At 40.1% G+C, this 14,488-nt stretch overlaps 3 protein-coding genes across 3 annotated transcripts; all 3 read right to left on the bottom strand.

The window, feature by feature from the left end:
* Positions 1 to 40: 40 nt before the first annotated feature.
* On the bottom strand, positions 41 to 1,596 carry banf1 (barrier to autointegration nuclear assembly factor 1). Its single transcript, XM_077740491.1, has 2 exons — positions 1,084 to 1,596; positions 41 to 908 (listed from the first exon to the last, which is right to left on the bottom strand). The coding sequence occupies exons 1-2, from the start codon at positions 1,207 to 1,209 to the stop codon at positions 762 to 764; spliced, it is 273 nt and encodes a 90-aa protein (XP_077596617.1). The 5' UTR covers positions 1,210 to 1,596; the 3' UTR covers positions 41 to 761.
* Positions 1,597 to 2,158: 562 nt separating this feature from the next.
* prdx5 (peroxiredoxin 5) lies at positions 2,159 to 4,437 on the bottom strand. The gene is made up of 6 exons (XM_077740637.1): positions 4,189 to 4,437; positions 3,148 to 3,282; positions 2,923 to 3,054; positions 2,765 to 2,803; positions 2,633 to 2,697; positions 2,159 to 2,481 (listed from the first exon to the last, which is right to left on the bottom strand). Exons 1-6 carry the CDS (start codon positions 4,282 to 4,284, stop codon positions 2,376 to 2,378), a joined length of 573 nt encoding a protein of 190 aa, XP_077596763.1. The 5' UTR covers positions 4,285 to 4,437; the 3' UTR covers positions 2,159 to 2,375.
* A 338-nt stretch (positions 4,438 to 4,775) lies between these two features.
* Positions 4,776 to 13,730, bottom strand: esrra (estrogen-related receptor alpha). Its single transcript, XM_077740779.1, has 8 exons — positions 13,323 to 13,730; positions 11,695 to 11,775; positions 9,039 to 9,422; positions 8,831 to 8,947; positions 8,619 to 8,732; positions 8,367 to 8,534; positions 7,707 to 7,976; positions 4,776 to 7,463 (listed from the first exon to the last, which is right to left on the bottom strand). The coding sequence occupies exons 3-8, from the start codon at positions 9,415 to 9,417 to the stop codon at positions 7,210 to 7,212; spliced, it is 1,302 nt and encodes a 433-aa protein (XP_077596905.1). The 5' UTR covers positions 9,418 to 9,422; positions 11,695 to 11,775; positions 13,323 to 13,730; the 3' UTR covers positions 4,776 to 7,209.
* Positions 13,731 to 14,488: the final 758 nt, after the last annotated feature.

The raw sequence follows: 14,488 nt of genomic DNA, 5'->3' as shown, positions 1-14,488 counted from the left end.
CATAATGATGCATAATTTTACTGCATTGAATGAGATGGAATGCCTTTAATTAAGTATAGATTTTATTTGACCAACAGATAGCATGCAGTGAACACTTAAGTCTATTTCTTAGGCTTACAAGAATTAGTAAAATACAAGTTTTGCACTCAAACACACAATTCAAGATTAGTTTGATTAAAAAGAGTAGTAAGGCAGCTTATGTTAAAAGTGAAGTTACACCAGATAGCAAACTCTAGAAAAATTATTTTAACTATATATTTTTTGGCCTGTCCTTGTACTTTTGATTGTATATATAATGTTGTAGCCCGAGTGAAAATTTAGCGAAAGCTAGACATATAATCATGTTGGAACCATCCAAGTTGGAAGATCATACTTTTAAAAGTTTCCTTTATTTTCACATACAGTGTCAGTTTCTCTTTTTTTTGTAGTTTTCAACTGTGCCCATCAGGGAAGAAGCTTTTAAACATTTGCAGTCGACAATCATCAAAATGGATGCTACATATGCACAATTCATTGAGTGGGCAAATGGTCTATTAAGATCATGTATACAACATTTGCTAGCAGAATGCATTTGTGTCAATATTTTAGAACTTTAAGGAAAAAACTGAAGCATCATGCAGCCCATGAATGGGGAAAAAAAGCATGAAGTTTGAGAACAACATGATTAAAACTTCACTTTAATAGCTTCCTAGTGTGCCAATGGCCAGTTTGCACTACAAAAATAGATTTAAAAAAAACCCAAACAAAATCAGAGCAATGCTTTATAGGAAGGCATCACACCAATCTTTAAGGCAGTTGAAGCAGTCACCCTGCTGTTTTGTATTTGCTCCACAAGTGTCTTTAAGCCATTCATGGAAAAGCTCCTCATCTTTCTTCAACACTAGAAATTGTCCGAGGACAACATACGCCTGTTGAATAAAGAGAACAACTTGAATGGACTAATAGGATTTCATAGAGCTAGATATATACACATATATTGAAAAATATAACCCGATTAAAACCATAACCATTTAGAGGGGGAATAAATCTATTTAAAATATGTACGGATGCCTAAAAATATATATTTATAGTAGGAAAATGTACCTTGTCAAAGCCTTTCTCCTCCAGCCTTTTGCCTAGAACTTCGCCGATGCCTCCAAGACAAAAAACCTGTTTTTCACCCATGGGTTCTGACACAAAGTCTCTATGTTTCTTAGATGTCGAAGTCATGACTGCTTTGTTGGAAGTCACGGATCCCCAAAAAAAACTTGGAAGACAAAGGCAAGAAATATATAGTTTGGTTTGTGACTTACCCGCAATTCAAGATTTTTTTGGAGCTGTTACGATTGTTTATTAAAACCGATTTACCTTCCGAAAAATACTTTGAGTGCACTAGCTACTTTTATTCCATTGATGACGACTATTGTTGAGTTACGTTTAACTGAAAATGGCAGGAAAACGAAACCAAATAGCAAACCACCAAATACGCACACATACAATTGAGATCGGCTTTGAAATTGAAAGCAAATATGCATGTTTAGACTCAAAGGACAATGGTGTCGACATGATTGATATTGCGCGCGCGATCGTTCCAGAATCTGCCATGAAATCCCACACCGGCAAATTTTAAAAATAGCATCATGTTTCTGATGTCAAAATGATAAATAGGAACGTTTTCAAAGAACCATCAACGAGTAGACCATTTCGAGTTCAATGAGTTGAATGAGTATTGACAAAAACAAACGTGCCACGCTTCCCATGGCTATGGGCTTTCGTGTAGCCTAGACAGCAATCAAAGCAAACATACTCTAAAATTTGATATTTGATCTAAATTACCAAGTGGTGCAGTTTGAGATGAAAGTTTATGTTGAGTGACAATGACTTACCGGCTGGCTCTGGTGTAGTGTAAGGCAAGATTAGCTGAGTCGAGCTAGTTATAGCGGGTTTTCTTATTCCAGCTCGCCGACTTCTTCTTTGGCGGTCTTTCTTCTTCGGCGGTCTTTCTTCTTCGTGGGCCAATGCAAGTTGGCAAACATAAATAATGATGCGTTATTGCAACCTAGTGGGCTGGAGTGTTAATGTCGGCTGTAAACATCACAATTAATTCATAATGAAACTAAAGTTATTTTATTCATTTCACATCAAACAAATAAGTAAATTCAAGGAAAATACAAATAGGACTGCTTGAGAAGATTTATTTTTGCAAGCAGACAACAGTATACCAATGTCTGTAACGTTTGTGCGCATTAATGAGCTGACGGCTGTTTTTATGCCTCTTCTTACTAGTCTTCATGTAACATTTGTGGTGCTCTTTGGGATGAGGGAGATGCACTGAAGCACACAAGCTAGTTAGTGCAATAGTTTTAGTTTGGTAGCCGAGTTCTAGACAAACTAGTCTAGAGCTCTGACATAATATTGGGGGCCAGGCTGCAGGTCAGCCCTGTGCCATCGGGCTCCACATTAATTTTCTTCACAATTCCATCCTCCACCAGCATGGCATACCTGCAGGACACAGTAGACAAATACCTCATTGAACTTAAAAAAAGGCCAACTTCTTATACAGTCTGGCGTCAAATGTTACCGATACATTATCAGACAAGACATTATGAAATTTAACAATGTAGCTGACGACTGATGAATACGAGTACCATACCTCTTTGATCGCTTGCTCCCAAGTACTTGCACTATCTGATCACTATCAAGTAGCAAGTCCACAGCCTACAAAGCAAAGAAAATTGTCCCCAAAAAAATCTTTTTTAAAAGTATTTCCAATTGCTTAGTGTACCTTTGTAAATGCTCCAGTAGGATCAGCAAGCATTCGAATCTATGAGAGAAATACACTCAATATTCACAGCTATTGACAACAATTAATAAAAGAGGGCTGAGTATAAATAACAACAGTGCCAGAGAGTGAGATAAATAAAATCTCTTCCTTAAGTGCACCTTGCCATCCGCTCCATGCTCTTTTCCCCAGGCAGCCATGACAAAAGCATCATTCACAGACACACAAGCCACTTCTTGTATGCCTTTACTCTTCAAGTCCTCTGCCTGCTGCACAAAACCTGGGAGGTGAGTCTGAAAGCAAAAAATGGAAAATAACCAAGTCGGTAAACAACGTTAGTGACAGCCAACACATGACATAACATTATAACTTTAACTGGGGCTTGCCTTGGAGCAACCGGGTGTAAAAGCTCCCGGGACAGCAAAGAGGATGCCTTTTTTCCCCTTAAAAAGTTGGTTCATGGCCACTTTATTTCCTGGCTCACCCTCATGAACCTCCACTGCAGGGAGAGAGTCGCCCACCTGGGAAAAAAATAATCACAACTAGTAAATTTGACACCAATGGTGAATTTATTTGCATTATTTTACTGCTCCCTGATCTTATGTAGACTTTCTCCAGGTACTCCAGTTTCCCCCCACATCCCAAAAACATGATGGGTAGGTTTTTGAACACTCTTAAATTGCTCCCAGGTATGAGTGTGAGCGTGATTGGTTGTCCGTCTCCTTGTGGCCTGTGATTGGCTGGCCACCGATTCACTGTGGGATAGGCTCCAGCACCCCCACGACTCGGAAAATTCAGAAAATTAATGATTGTTAGTTCGAGTTGACTCTCGCTAGAGGTAGACAAACTCAAACAGTCAGTGCAGCGTGATTAAAATGGCCGAAAGACTTGACAAAATGCCAGTTTTGACAGATTAGTGACACTTTTATGTACATTTTCATGTATGTCCAAAACTCATTTGACCTTTGCAAAGACGCATTAAATACAGCAGGATAAACGATACAATTAAAACTATGACTTAAAACACGTGTTTTCCAAAAACATTGCAATACTTCTTTTGCTGTATACTAATAAACATGACACGGGTATTGCACATTGCAATGTTTTATAAATGTGCTTAACGTGAGAATCAATTCTAATCGTTTTATCTGAGGTTATCGGAAGAGTTATGACGCACATAAACCTACGTATTTAAAATAATTTGACAGCATTAAACACCGTTTACGTCCTTCTTTTTGGGAAAAGGATGAGACTTGTGTAGAAATTTGTAGGTCATATGAGCAAACAACGCTAGACGCTATTATGCGACATCAACTATGCTAGCATGTTGAGTAACCAAAGGCGCAATGGAACTATTTAACGAGCAGTCCGAAAGAGAGACATTTCAGAAAGATTACACTATATTGTTGATGGAGATCGGTTTTTACCTTTATCGGCATTTTGACCAAAGAAGAAACGTGGATGAACCTCGAGCAATAGTCTACACGGGTGCGTTTAAGGACAGTAGTAGCAACGGAAAACATGTCCTGCTAGCTGGTGCCTATTAAAGCTTATGTGACGATGAGGCATGCTGAGACGAGACAATTCCTGCTAAGAAGACTAACACGCCTCCAACCTGGCTTCACGCTGCTATATGAGACTATAGACTCGATATTCCTTTCGGGATATGTCAAAATGTGTATATATTGTGCCATCTGTCATGAAAGTCCACGCATGTAAAAGGTGGTTAACTTTTGACACAAACATTTGAACGCAACGCGATTTAAGCAGCCAGTGTTTATTTTTATTATTATTATTCATTATTATTTGTATTATTATTATTATTATATTTTTATCATATTATTATTTTTATATTTTTATTATTATATTGTTTATTATTATATTATTATTTTATTATTACTATTGTTTAAAAATAAAAATACATCCAAAAATTGCACTTGTTGTGAATGGGCCAATCTGTATAAACCTTAAAATTAGGTTTTGTAATGAATTAAATGGAAAAAAAAGATCAATGTGAGGTGAGTAGTGTCCATTTATTATACAGCACAAAGCACCTCAAATAATCATCTCTCTGTTGCTTCAAACAGAGGAATATATCACTTTTATTCACAGTGATTTTAATATGGACATGTTTAGACAAGGACATCAAAACCATTACCCAACTTTAAAAGAAACCAAAGCCTACAGAAATTCACAGCCAGCAGCACGCATAAAAATAAAGCAGTGTCAACACACAGTAAATGGAGTAAAAAATAGAATTTCCTCATTTAAATATTCTGTTATAATACAAACATTGACTTGAGCTTCTAAATAATGTTTTGGTGGCTATTTCTCATAAATGGCAATGTAAAATGTACACAGTGGCTATACATGGAAACAAGTGACTTTTGGTAATTTATTGTATTGCTAATTTATATTAAATGTACATAGAAACCACAACAAAATTCCAATTGCAACACTGCAAAAGACCATTCCATGAGACATTGGTTTCCTTTCCTATAACCATTTTATCGCAAACCAGTAAAAGCATACAGCATATTTGATGTGAATAAACACTATCTTTGTTTAAATTACACGTTTTCAAATATAATTTGAGAATCATTAGTAAGTCGTTACCATTAAAAGATGGTCAGCTTTAAGGAACTAAGTCCCAGAAAACACTTTTTTTTCTTCCTATGTGTAAAACATTTAATGCATTCTCCTTTAAAAGAGAAAAAAATCATAAGATCGGAGGGTAAAGTATTTTTCTGTTTGACATTTTTTTTCATAATAGGCTTTCTGATACCTCTGTGGCTTCACTGAATCAATAAAAACTTAATTTTGATACCTGTAATGAACACAGCTTTTAAAAACCAGTTAAGAAAAAACTAGCATTCATAATCCTAGTCTGAGCAGCTAAAATATGCGTCAGTGTATAAACCCAATCCTTTCACCTTAACAAACCTTTGAATACTAAAAAGGAAAGTATATGAAAAAATAACAGTTTCAAATGTCAATACACCATAAGCTGCACCAGTACTGTACATTTGTAATGAGTAAATTGTCACATTTGCTGGCTTCATCATCTTTCACAAAAAAATTGCATGTTTCTCGTCATATTACTGTAACTGTACATGGCTAAACTATTAATGGCACTTTGGCCAATATACACGGATGTTTTTTTTGGGGGGTGAAATCCCATTTAGACAGGAGCCCCTTTGACTGAAAAAAGCTGGAGATGAACAACAATGAATGGGGTAGATTTTAAGGTAGGTTTTGTAGGGTTTTGAAACACACAATGTTGCATATGTTGCATTTTTAGTTGCCCTGAGCCCATCACAGGCACGCTTGCAAGTTCAAAACACATCCCAAAACAAAATAGATTACACACTGAAACAATTGCTTACCTTCCAAAGCGTTCCTTTCCAAAGCACAGAAAATCCACCTTATCATATGAAACAAGTCAGATCATTATTATTATTTTCTTTTTTGACGAGTTTGTAAAACAGCAAAAGAGGCAGATGCGTTTTTGTCCAACCTCTGTGTGGCCACTCAAAAAGTGAAGCTCATAGGTTGCAAATGGAAGCCATGTTTCAAGTGCAAAAAGGGGTTAACAAACAACTCAAACTATGTGTTTTCCACTACGAATCCTAACAGCAAAGGATTTTAGGGCCACATATGTCAGGTGTGCCTATCCTAGATCAGAACATTTAAAAGTAATGCAGAAACATTTTTGACAAAGTTTTCTCTACGCAGGTCCACAACAGTCTAGGACTGAAATAAAACAACATACTTGGGGTCCTGAGAGTAGAAAACTACCAGCCCGTGACCAACTAGTAAGTAACTTACCATGTGAATCTTTTTTTAAGGGTGACGGACAATAATGAAGTCATTATATTGCTTTCAGCCTATTGCAAAAAAGTCCTGCCAAAAACGAAGCAAACAACAACAAAAAAACCCAAAACTGCCTACAACGGCACTATACTATCGATACAGTAATGCACCCTGTGTACTAAAGTGGACCCTCAAGTATTGGCCGGATATGTTATGGCTTACGTGAGTCACTGTTGCATTAGCTTCAAAGTTTAAAAGCCACGAGACTGCAGTCTGTTCTTGACGACTTCCATTGTTCTCCAGTGGTCATGCAACTGCAATGATTTTTTTTTTTGTTTTCCTCTTTTTTGTTTAAATGGAGGCCACTGCAAGTAACTTGGCATTGTGGTTGTATCACTTCTCAGTTTTTGTCCACAGAAATATGGATCTTAAGTGAAGCTAAACAATTAATTTTAGGGTCGGTATTATTATTTTCTTTTTTAAACGGTCTCTATTTCCTCATGTCAGCTACAATGGGGGAAAAAAGTGTCCTTTTCCTCATGAATAATTCATAAAACATCTCCTTTGTGACAAACAATTTACCCGCTCGTAAAGACGAGATTAGTCGACTCTGTCATCCTATGTGTGTTGCTCCCCTAGGGGGAGTCCATCATGGCTTCCAGCATCTCCAAGAATAGTTTGTGCATGGGTATACCACCGCGTGTCTTGATGCTGTAGAAAGTAGTCAGGGCCCGACCGGCGGTCTGTCGGAGAAGGGGTAGCGTTAAAAGGAGACGACCGGCGCGCTGGGGATCGCCGTGGCGCCGCTGACACTCCAGCTCCAGTAAAGCCTGGTGAAGGAGGTCCCGCAGCTTCTGCACAGCCTCCATGTCCTCGATGTAAACAGAGTCTGACAGATCAAGAACAAAAATCAGTTATTTTGTTTAGTCTCTCAACCTTCCTTCACAGAGCAGTAGACAGGTTTCTCCTCAATGACCTATGGTGTCTCCTATCATCTAAACTACTTCTACCTGTACTTAAAAACATATTCTAACTTTTTAAACCTGAAGACTCACAACAATTTCTAACCTCTGTTATCTTAATTTCCTAACATAGGGTTCAAAATACAATACTGTTAGCAAATAAAGTGTACCTGAGTTAGTCAGCGCGATGGCTTTCAGCATGACAAACTCCTCTCGGTCCACATTTAGGGCACGGAAACGTCGGGCGAGTTGACTGATTGCGGCATTTAGCTCCGTTAGGCCGGCAACGCGAGACATTTCCTCATCAAGGACAAAATCCTCGGCGAAGACGACCTCGTCTTCGCAGCCCAGCGAACGGTACGCTACGCCCAGCACCAGCACCTCCAGCCAAACGGACTGTAGCACAGACATCTGGTCTGCTAGCGACAGAGACAAAAAGCCTGCGGCGGAACAGAAAAAAAAGGCAGAGTGAAGCTTCTGAATTTTAAAAAGGAAAACTGGCAATGACATCTGATTTGAGACAAGTGGCAGATGAAAATTGCAGAATGGCTAATTAACCCTTGAACAGCAGATTTGTCAGTAATGTAGCACGCTGCAGTCATGTGATAGCTACGTCATCAAAACGTGCGCTCTGGAGTGGAACATTACCGTTGCCGCACCAGCCGGTAAAGTTCCGGACTTGGTGGCGAGCCACTAATGTACCTGCTGACGTCCGTGTCAGCTGAGCCGGGAAATTGCGTTTACACTTGGAGCGTGCCGGGTAAATACCGGTATATGAGCGGACTTTTTCAAAAGGGACTTTAGTGACCTACTCTATGTTCGTCTCTTACCCGGAATGTGTTTAGCCCAGCCGATGATGACAACCAGCTCACGGTCAGCGAGGTCACAGAGGGTGGTAAGAGTGCGCTGAGCGGTGTCGGCCTGGAGGGGGTCCGGCATTGCAAATAACTTTTCTGGTTCTGCAACTAACAGGTGAGACACGATGATGTTGCAGGAACCTGTTTCACAAAACACACAAACAGGATTAGAAATGTCAAAAAAGATACATCATTCATATTCCTTTTCCAAACAAATTGACAAACCCTTTTCGTTTTCCTTAGTCAATGATAGGGGGACACTCTGGTACGTTGCATTCTCGACTTCTGGGCGCCTTTTGTACTTTTGCCGCCCACCTCGGACCCGATCGAGACGAACACCTACAATGAAAATAATAGGTTTAAATCCCCTGAAGAAAAAAAAAACAGTAAAAGGCTAATATGAGTGGCGAATTTAGTTTGGTAGAAGTCATGCTTACCCTCTTTCAACATGCCCACTTTGAGGCACTTGGTAAAGCGGCAGGCCTGGCAAGCCTTTCTGCGCCTTTTGGTGATCTCACACTCATTTGATGCAGGACAGCTGTATTCAATGTTACCTTTGTGCAAGAACAAGATCATTTAAACATGAATGCATTGCTAGTAAATAGAAGACAAGGACCCCCGGAATGAAAACCAGGAAATTCATACCTTGGATGGTCCTCTTGAAGAAGGCCTTGCAGGCTTCGCATGAAGCCACACCGTAGTGGTAACCGGAAGCCACGTCCCCACAGACCAAACACAGCCTCTTGGGTAACGTGCTCAGAGCGTACTTGCATCGTCCGGCTCCGTTTCCAGTGGATCCTTCGTCGGCTCCGTCGCCGCTCTCGTCTTTGAAGTGGCAACGCAAGGCCGGCGTGTAAAGCGGTGGCGAATAGCGTTTGGCGCCGTCTTCTCGGGTCTCGGGACCTCCGCTTTGAGAGGAGTCGGACGAGGGCCCGCCGGGACTGGTCCGACCTCCACCGCCTCCCTCCGGACTGCTGGGTTCGGCCTTGATGTAGACATCCGAGCGGCGATCCCTGGAAGACATGATCCCTAGAGGGCAAAGGAAAGGGATGAAGTAAATAATGGAAGAAGAGTATTAGGGGTAGCAGTAAGGAATCCTGCGGCAGGCCAACTAAAGCTCAAGGGCACGACACCCTCTGAGCAGCCTGTCACTGTGACAACTTTCTCTCCCCTTTTGTGCCGGAAAGCGTCGTTTCGCTCGATGTTGTGGGCGGAGCCAGAATGTGCATCGGTTTGAGAATTGAATTCAAACAGATATTAAAAAGAACAAAAATGTGATTACATTAATGTTATGGCATTGTAGTCCAACAAGTGAACTTTCCCTTAATACTAATATTGTCAACAAAGATTCTGTGGTCAAAGTTTAAATATTTCCCAACAAAGGCGAAAGGACTCTGCCAATATCTTATTCATAAATTTCCCCACTAGAGGCCTAATAAAGGATTATCTTATCTACACTGATCACAACTCCGTTACTTGGCGCAGTTTTCCTTGAGAGCTCTCGACAAAGTACAAACAGTTGTTATGCGCAGATCCGCTGCTATTTTAAAGCTGTGGAATAAGCGTACTGGATTTTGCTGAATCGAGACCTTCTGCGTCTTTTAAAACGACACCGTCTTTAAGCACGGTTAATGTGAATCTTTGTCGCTGGCGTCTCTGTAAATTAAAATAGCCAAGGTGACTGGATGAAGGTCACACAGCTCGTAAAGCAGCCTTGTGCTTCAATTTCCAGATGCATCACTAGTGTTATAATATGTGAGGCAATACGCTTTCTTTTCTCCTTAAAATCTACAACCTCAAAAAGAAAATAAAAAAAGGAGAGTTACAAATAATAAGTGATATGATACACAGAGGGACCAATACAAAAGGTTTCCCAATACCATTAAATACATTGTAAGTCTATAAGGGTTATAAAAAAAATAATCAATGAAGTCATGGACCACCATAGAAAACTCAGGGGGGAATACAACTGTGTACGTTTTACATTTACTGCCCCAGCAATAAATCCCATTCAATTACAGCTGGTTAACTTCGTTTGGAGTTTGCCCCCTACAATATGTGAAGGCAGCAGAAGATCAAGAGGTGATATTTAAATTTTAAAAAATCCAACACCCACCAAAATGGATCGATCCGAATGATCACCAAAATAAAATTGTTTTCAATCTGTTGTTGATGCTTTATTACCATGTGCATCGTCTCGGCTTTTAACCATTTCCAATCAAATCTAGACATCCCAGTAGATCCGATCGATCATTAAATAACCCAGAGCAAGTTGTCATAGTTGATTTGTTTTACGTTATAACTTGCCATATCAGATCTTGTAAACTAACAACATATTACCATTATCTGCGGGCGAGTTAGCTTCGGGAAGCTAACTCGCTAACGGTTACTAAGGGTTAATTTACAGTGTCAATGCTACATCCTCTTGGCACGAGATGGATTTTGGCCGCTAACACGAACTAGGCTACGCCTTACCCGACAGAGGAGACCCGTAGATCACGTAATTCTGCCGTCGATCTGACAATAATAACCAGATAAAGGTGAAAAGCTGTATCCTAGCTGCCTGCTAACCGAGTGTTACTAAGGGCCAGGCTAGCTGCTAACTCCCCAGCCAAACAGCTGTTTGCTTAACTAACACTGATCGCGATTATTTTCAGAGTCCATTGCTTGTAACAGTTATCAATCAATAAAACAGTCACTATTGTAAATCAACTTATCAATAAACCAAGTCGTTTGTAAATCTTAAAAATATATATTACCATCTTACCCAGTCATATTCACTGCATAACTTGAATTATAATCTTTTTGGGAGTAAAAAAAAAAACATTCCTGCATAATCTTGCAAGTGCAATAAATGTATAAACGCTAAATATAGTTGCCATAATCAAGCATTCACCCAAAGAAGTTTATTGTTGTTACTACTATTGATTACATTACTTTTTTCTGCACAATTACACTGCAATTTTGACCCAAAACCACCAGGTTTTATGAAATCATGGGACAATAGAAGACATCATTCCCTCAGATTTTTTTTTATATGAGTAAATACGGGGCTAAATGTTTGGACCACAAACAATATACAAGGCAACCTAACACAAGTCACTTGCAGTCATTTGCCAACAAACAAACCCAGAAAAGCGCATACATACTGTAACAATGGTGACAATAGAAAGGATCCACTTATCTACACTTGAATAAATCATCCAGATTACCTCAAAAATACACTGTGAAAAAGTTCTCAACTTTACAAACATTCTGAATTTTGTGATCACAACTCATATTTTATAAGACCAAGCATTACCTGTTTGCTGGAGAGGAGTAGAAGCCAAAAATTCAGTCCGTGATCCCCAGCGTCTGCTTTCAACCGTTACGATCAGATCACCTGGAAAATGAATGAAGGTTCATTGGGTCAAATGACAAAATACCTGATCGCGTCGTTTTCAGAAAAAAAAAATATGTGCAAATTTTCTATTTATTTGTATTATTTTTAAACGTTAACTTAGCTGCCATTGTCGAAATTGTCGTCCAATCCATTTTGACATGGAGGGCAAGTTGCGACAGACAGATTTTGTTGCCAGCTCCTCAGTCAAATTGGATTGGTTGTCTATTGACGTCAATGACAATGAAACATATTAACTTAATGCTAGCCTTCTTAATTGAAAGGATTTTAATGTCTAGAACTGTCAAAGAGCTAAGATTGACAGGCAAACATATGTGATTGGGGCATCCCTAATAAAGTTTTTTATATTATCTTTTTAAAGCCTCTCAGGATTCCTGGCACTAAAACTAAAATATGATCAACTACAAGGCTTGCGGATACAAAAGCATGTCACTTCATCCCTGAAACATCTAACACCTAGGATGTATTCATATTTATGGGCACGACTCCCCCCACCCCATTTTTCTGCGTGATATGCTCCAAAGGTCAAAGTCACAGGAATGCTTCAAGGACAGACTGTAAGGCCAACACCTTGTCTCTCACTCATATTAAGTTAGGAGCTAAAGTTTGCTCATAGCTTTGTCAATCATTACAGTGCATGCTGAAGAAGTAGTGCTGATGTGTGAAAATAGATCTCATTAGTACTCTTTTTTATTATTATTTTTAAATCTCATGTGCAGCCCATTCGCCGACTTCAATGGAATTCTGACACTGAATCTGACATACTTAAATAAATCACAATATCTTTTCAGGGCGATGTTGTTTTAAAGCTAGTTGTTTTGGTTCCTGGTGGACACACCGTCAGTGATTGTGCATCAAAAAACTGCACTTAAAAGTCACATGGAGGTTTGTATTTGCTGCGCGCCATGCAGCAGTCAGGAACGGCGCCCAGGGGTGACCTTGCCTACTGATCTCGAACCGGTGAAAGGTTAATTGCCAAAGTGGATTAAGCCTTCAGATCAGGGATCTCAATCCTGGTCCAGCAGGTTTTGCTTTGGTTACATTCAGAGGTCAGTGTGCCGTGACAGGAAGTCAATTTACTCTGAAAATGTTAACATTCAAAAGTGGACACCCTCAACCGTGGACTGCAAGAGAAAGTAGTGTCTGATTCAGCTTTATCTTACATTTAGCAATCCAAATGCCAATCTAGCCTAAAATTGTTCAGGATTTTTCAAAGACATTACAGCTACATTGTGCAACTTTGAGCTCTTTGATGACGTCTCCAAGTGATGCTTTTGTACACAGGCAAAACAAGAAGTATCTGCAGGATACTTATTCGAAACGCAAAGACAACTCAATGAGCAATTCCCTTGCGGCTGGTGCCCCCTACCCCCAATAACGTGACCACGCCAACTTCACTCCGTCTGCCCCGCGTGAATACCAATCAATCTATACCATGCATTTAAAAAAAGAATAATTAAAAACGCCAGTCATAACAGTAAGCCTTGTGAATACGTATTTCGCGGTTCGCCGTTTGTTGTGACACTCACCAGCCAGGGATAGAAAAATCGGCTTTTGAATCTTTCCGGACGAGCGTCTGTTTCTGCGATTTGACAACGCTGTCCAAACAACGTCGTAATGGTCACATCTGCGGTGGCTCGGGCGATGAATTCACGATAACAGCTACCGGCGACGGCGTCTTCTTCTTCGGCTGCTCGGTCGGGTCCAGACACTGGTATTAAAATCCTCGCTAGACTCCCACGGCTAAACCGTTGTCATATATTCGACTTCAAAACAGGGAAACGGCATCCTGTCATATTCTTTTCAAAATAAAATGCTGTACACACCACGTGGCTAAACTGGCTGCAATTTTGGCAGGGTTTGACAATGATTGCATTGGGCATGAAAGGATAGAATTTTTTATTTTAATCGTTTATCTGTGTGTGTTACTTATGGAGAATGCAGTTCAAATGAGCTGACAGTTATCTTTTGTTTTGATCCAGTATACGTCAATTTCCCTCGACTCTTGTGTTTTCATCCTAGCTTGTTTCAACGTCACACCCTGTCCCGTGCCTAGGCTCCTCCCCCTGTGCAATTTGCGTCTGCTTCCCCAGTTACGTCCATACGTGCGTCTCATCCACAAGCGTCATCAACTTCATAACGGGGCCAGGCAACTCCGGCTGGAAATTTGATATAAAACGACAATCCCACATATGTCAGCGATGCAACTTTAAATGAGTTTTCCCTCACATCTCACAAAAACACATTAAACACGCCATGTAAACACACACAGCAACATTACAGCAATATCTCTAAGAGCCCTTCAAAGAAAACCTGTCTCAAATAAGTACTTTATATCCCGCATAGACGTTCAATTCATCTGACCAAGGAGGGTTGGCAGCCCCTCCCAGCTCAAATAGATTGGACGTCTATCATTGTCAATGGCAGCCTGTTAGTAAAAAGCCAGTCCATTTCCTCCATAAAATCTGAAGTGTAGTGCTTTAGTGATGTGAATACAACTAAATAGTGTTAGAATGCATCGTTGACATTCATTGGATTGCATTTTCCGACCGCGCGTTAATAGCCAATCCCCGTCTTGAATAGTTGCGTCAAAGGTGCGCCTCTTTGTGGTCACGCGTGAAATGGCCAGCGGGTGCAGGATGGCCGTGGCGCGCGCACGAGAGGAAAAACTGACGGCGGTGTCATTGCGACCTTG

Source organism: Stigmatopora nigra, chromosome 19 (assembly GCF_051989575.1).
Source record: "Stigmatopora nigra isolate UIUO_SnigA chromosome 19, RoL_Snig_1.1, whole genome shotgun sequence".
NCBI classification, from domain to species: domain Eukaryota; kingdom Metazoa; phylum Chordata; class Actinopteri; order Syngnathiformes; family Syngnathidae; genus Stigmatopora; species Stigmatopora nigra.
The sequence above is the reverse complement of the archived record's forward strand: the minus strand, read 5'-3'. Positions and strand labels throughout refer to the sequence as shown.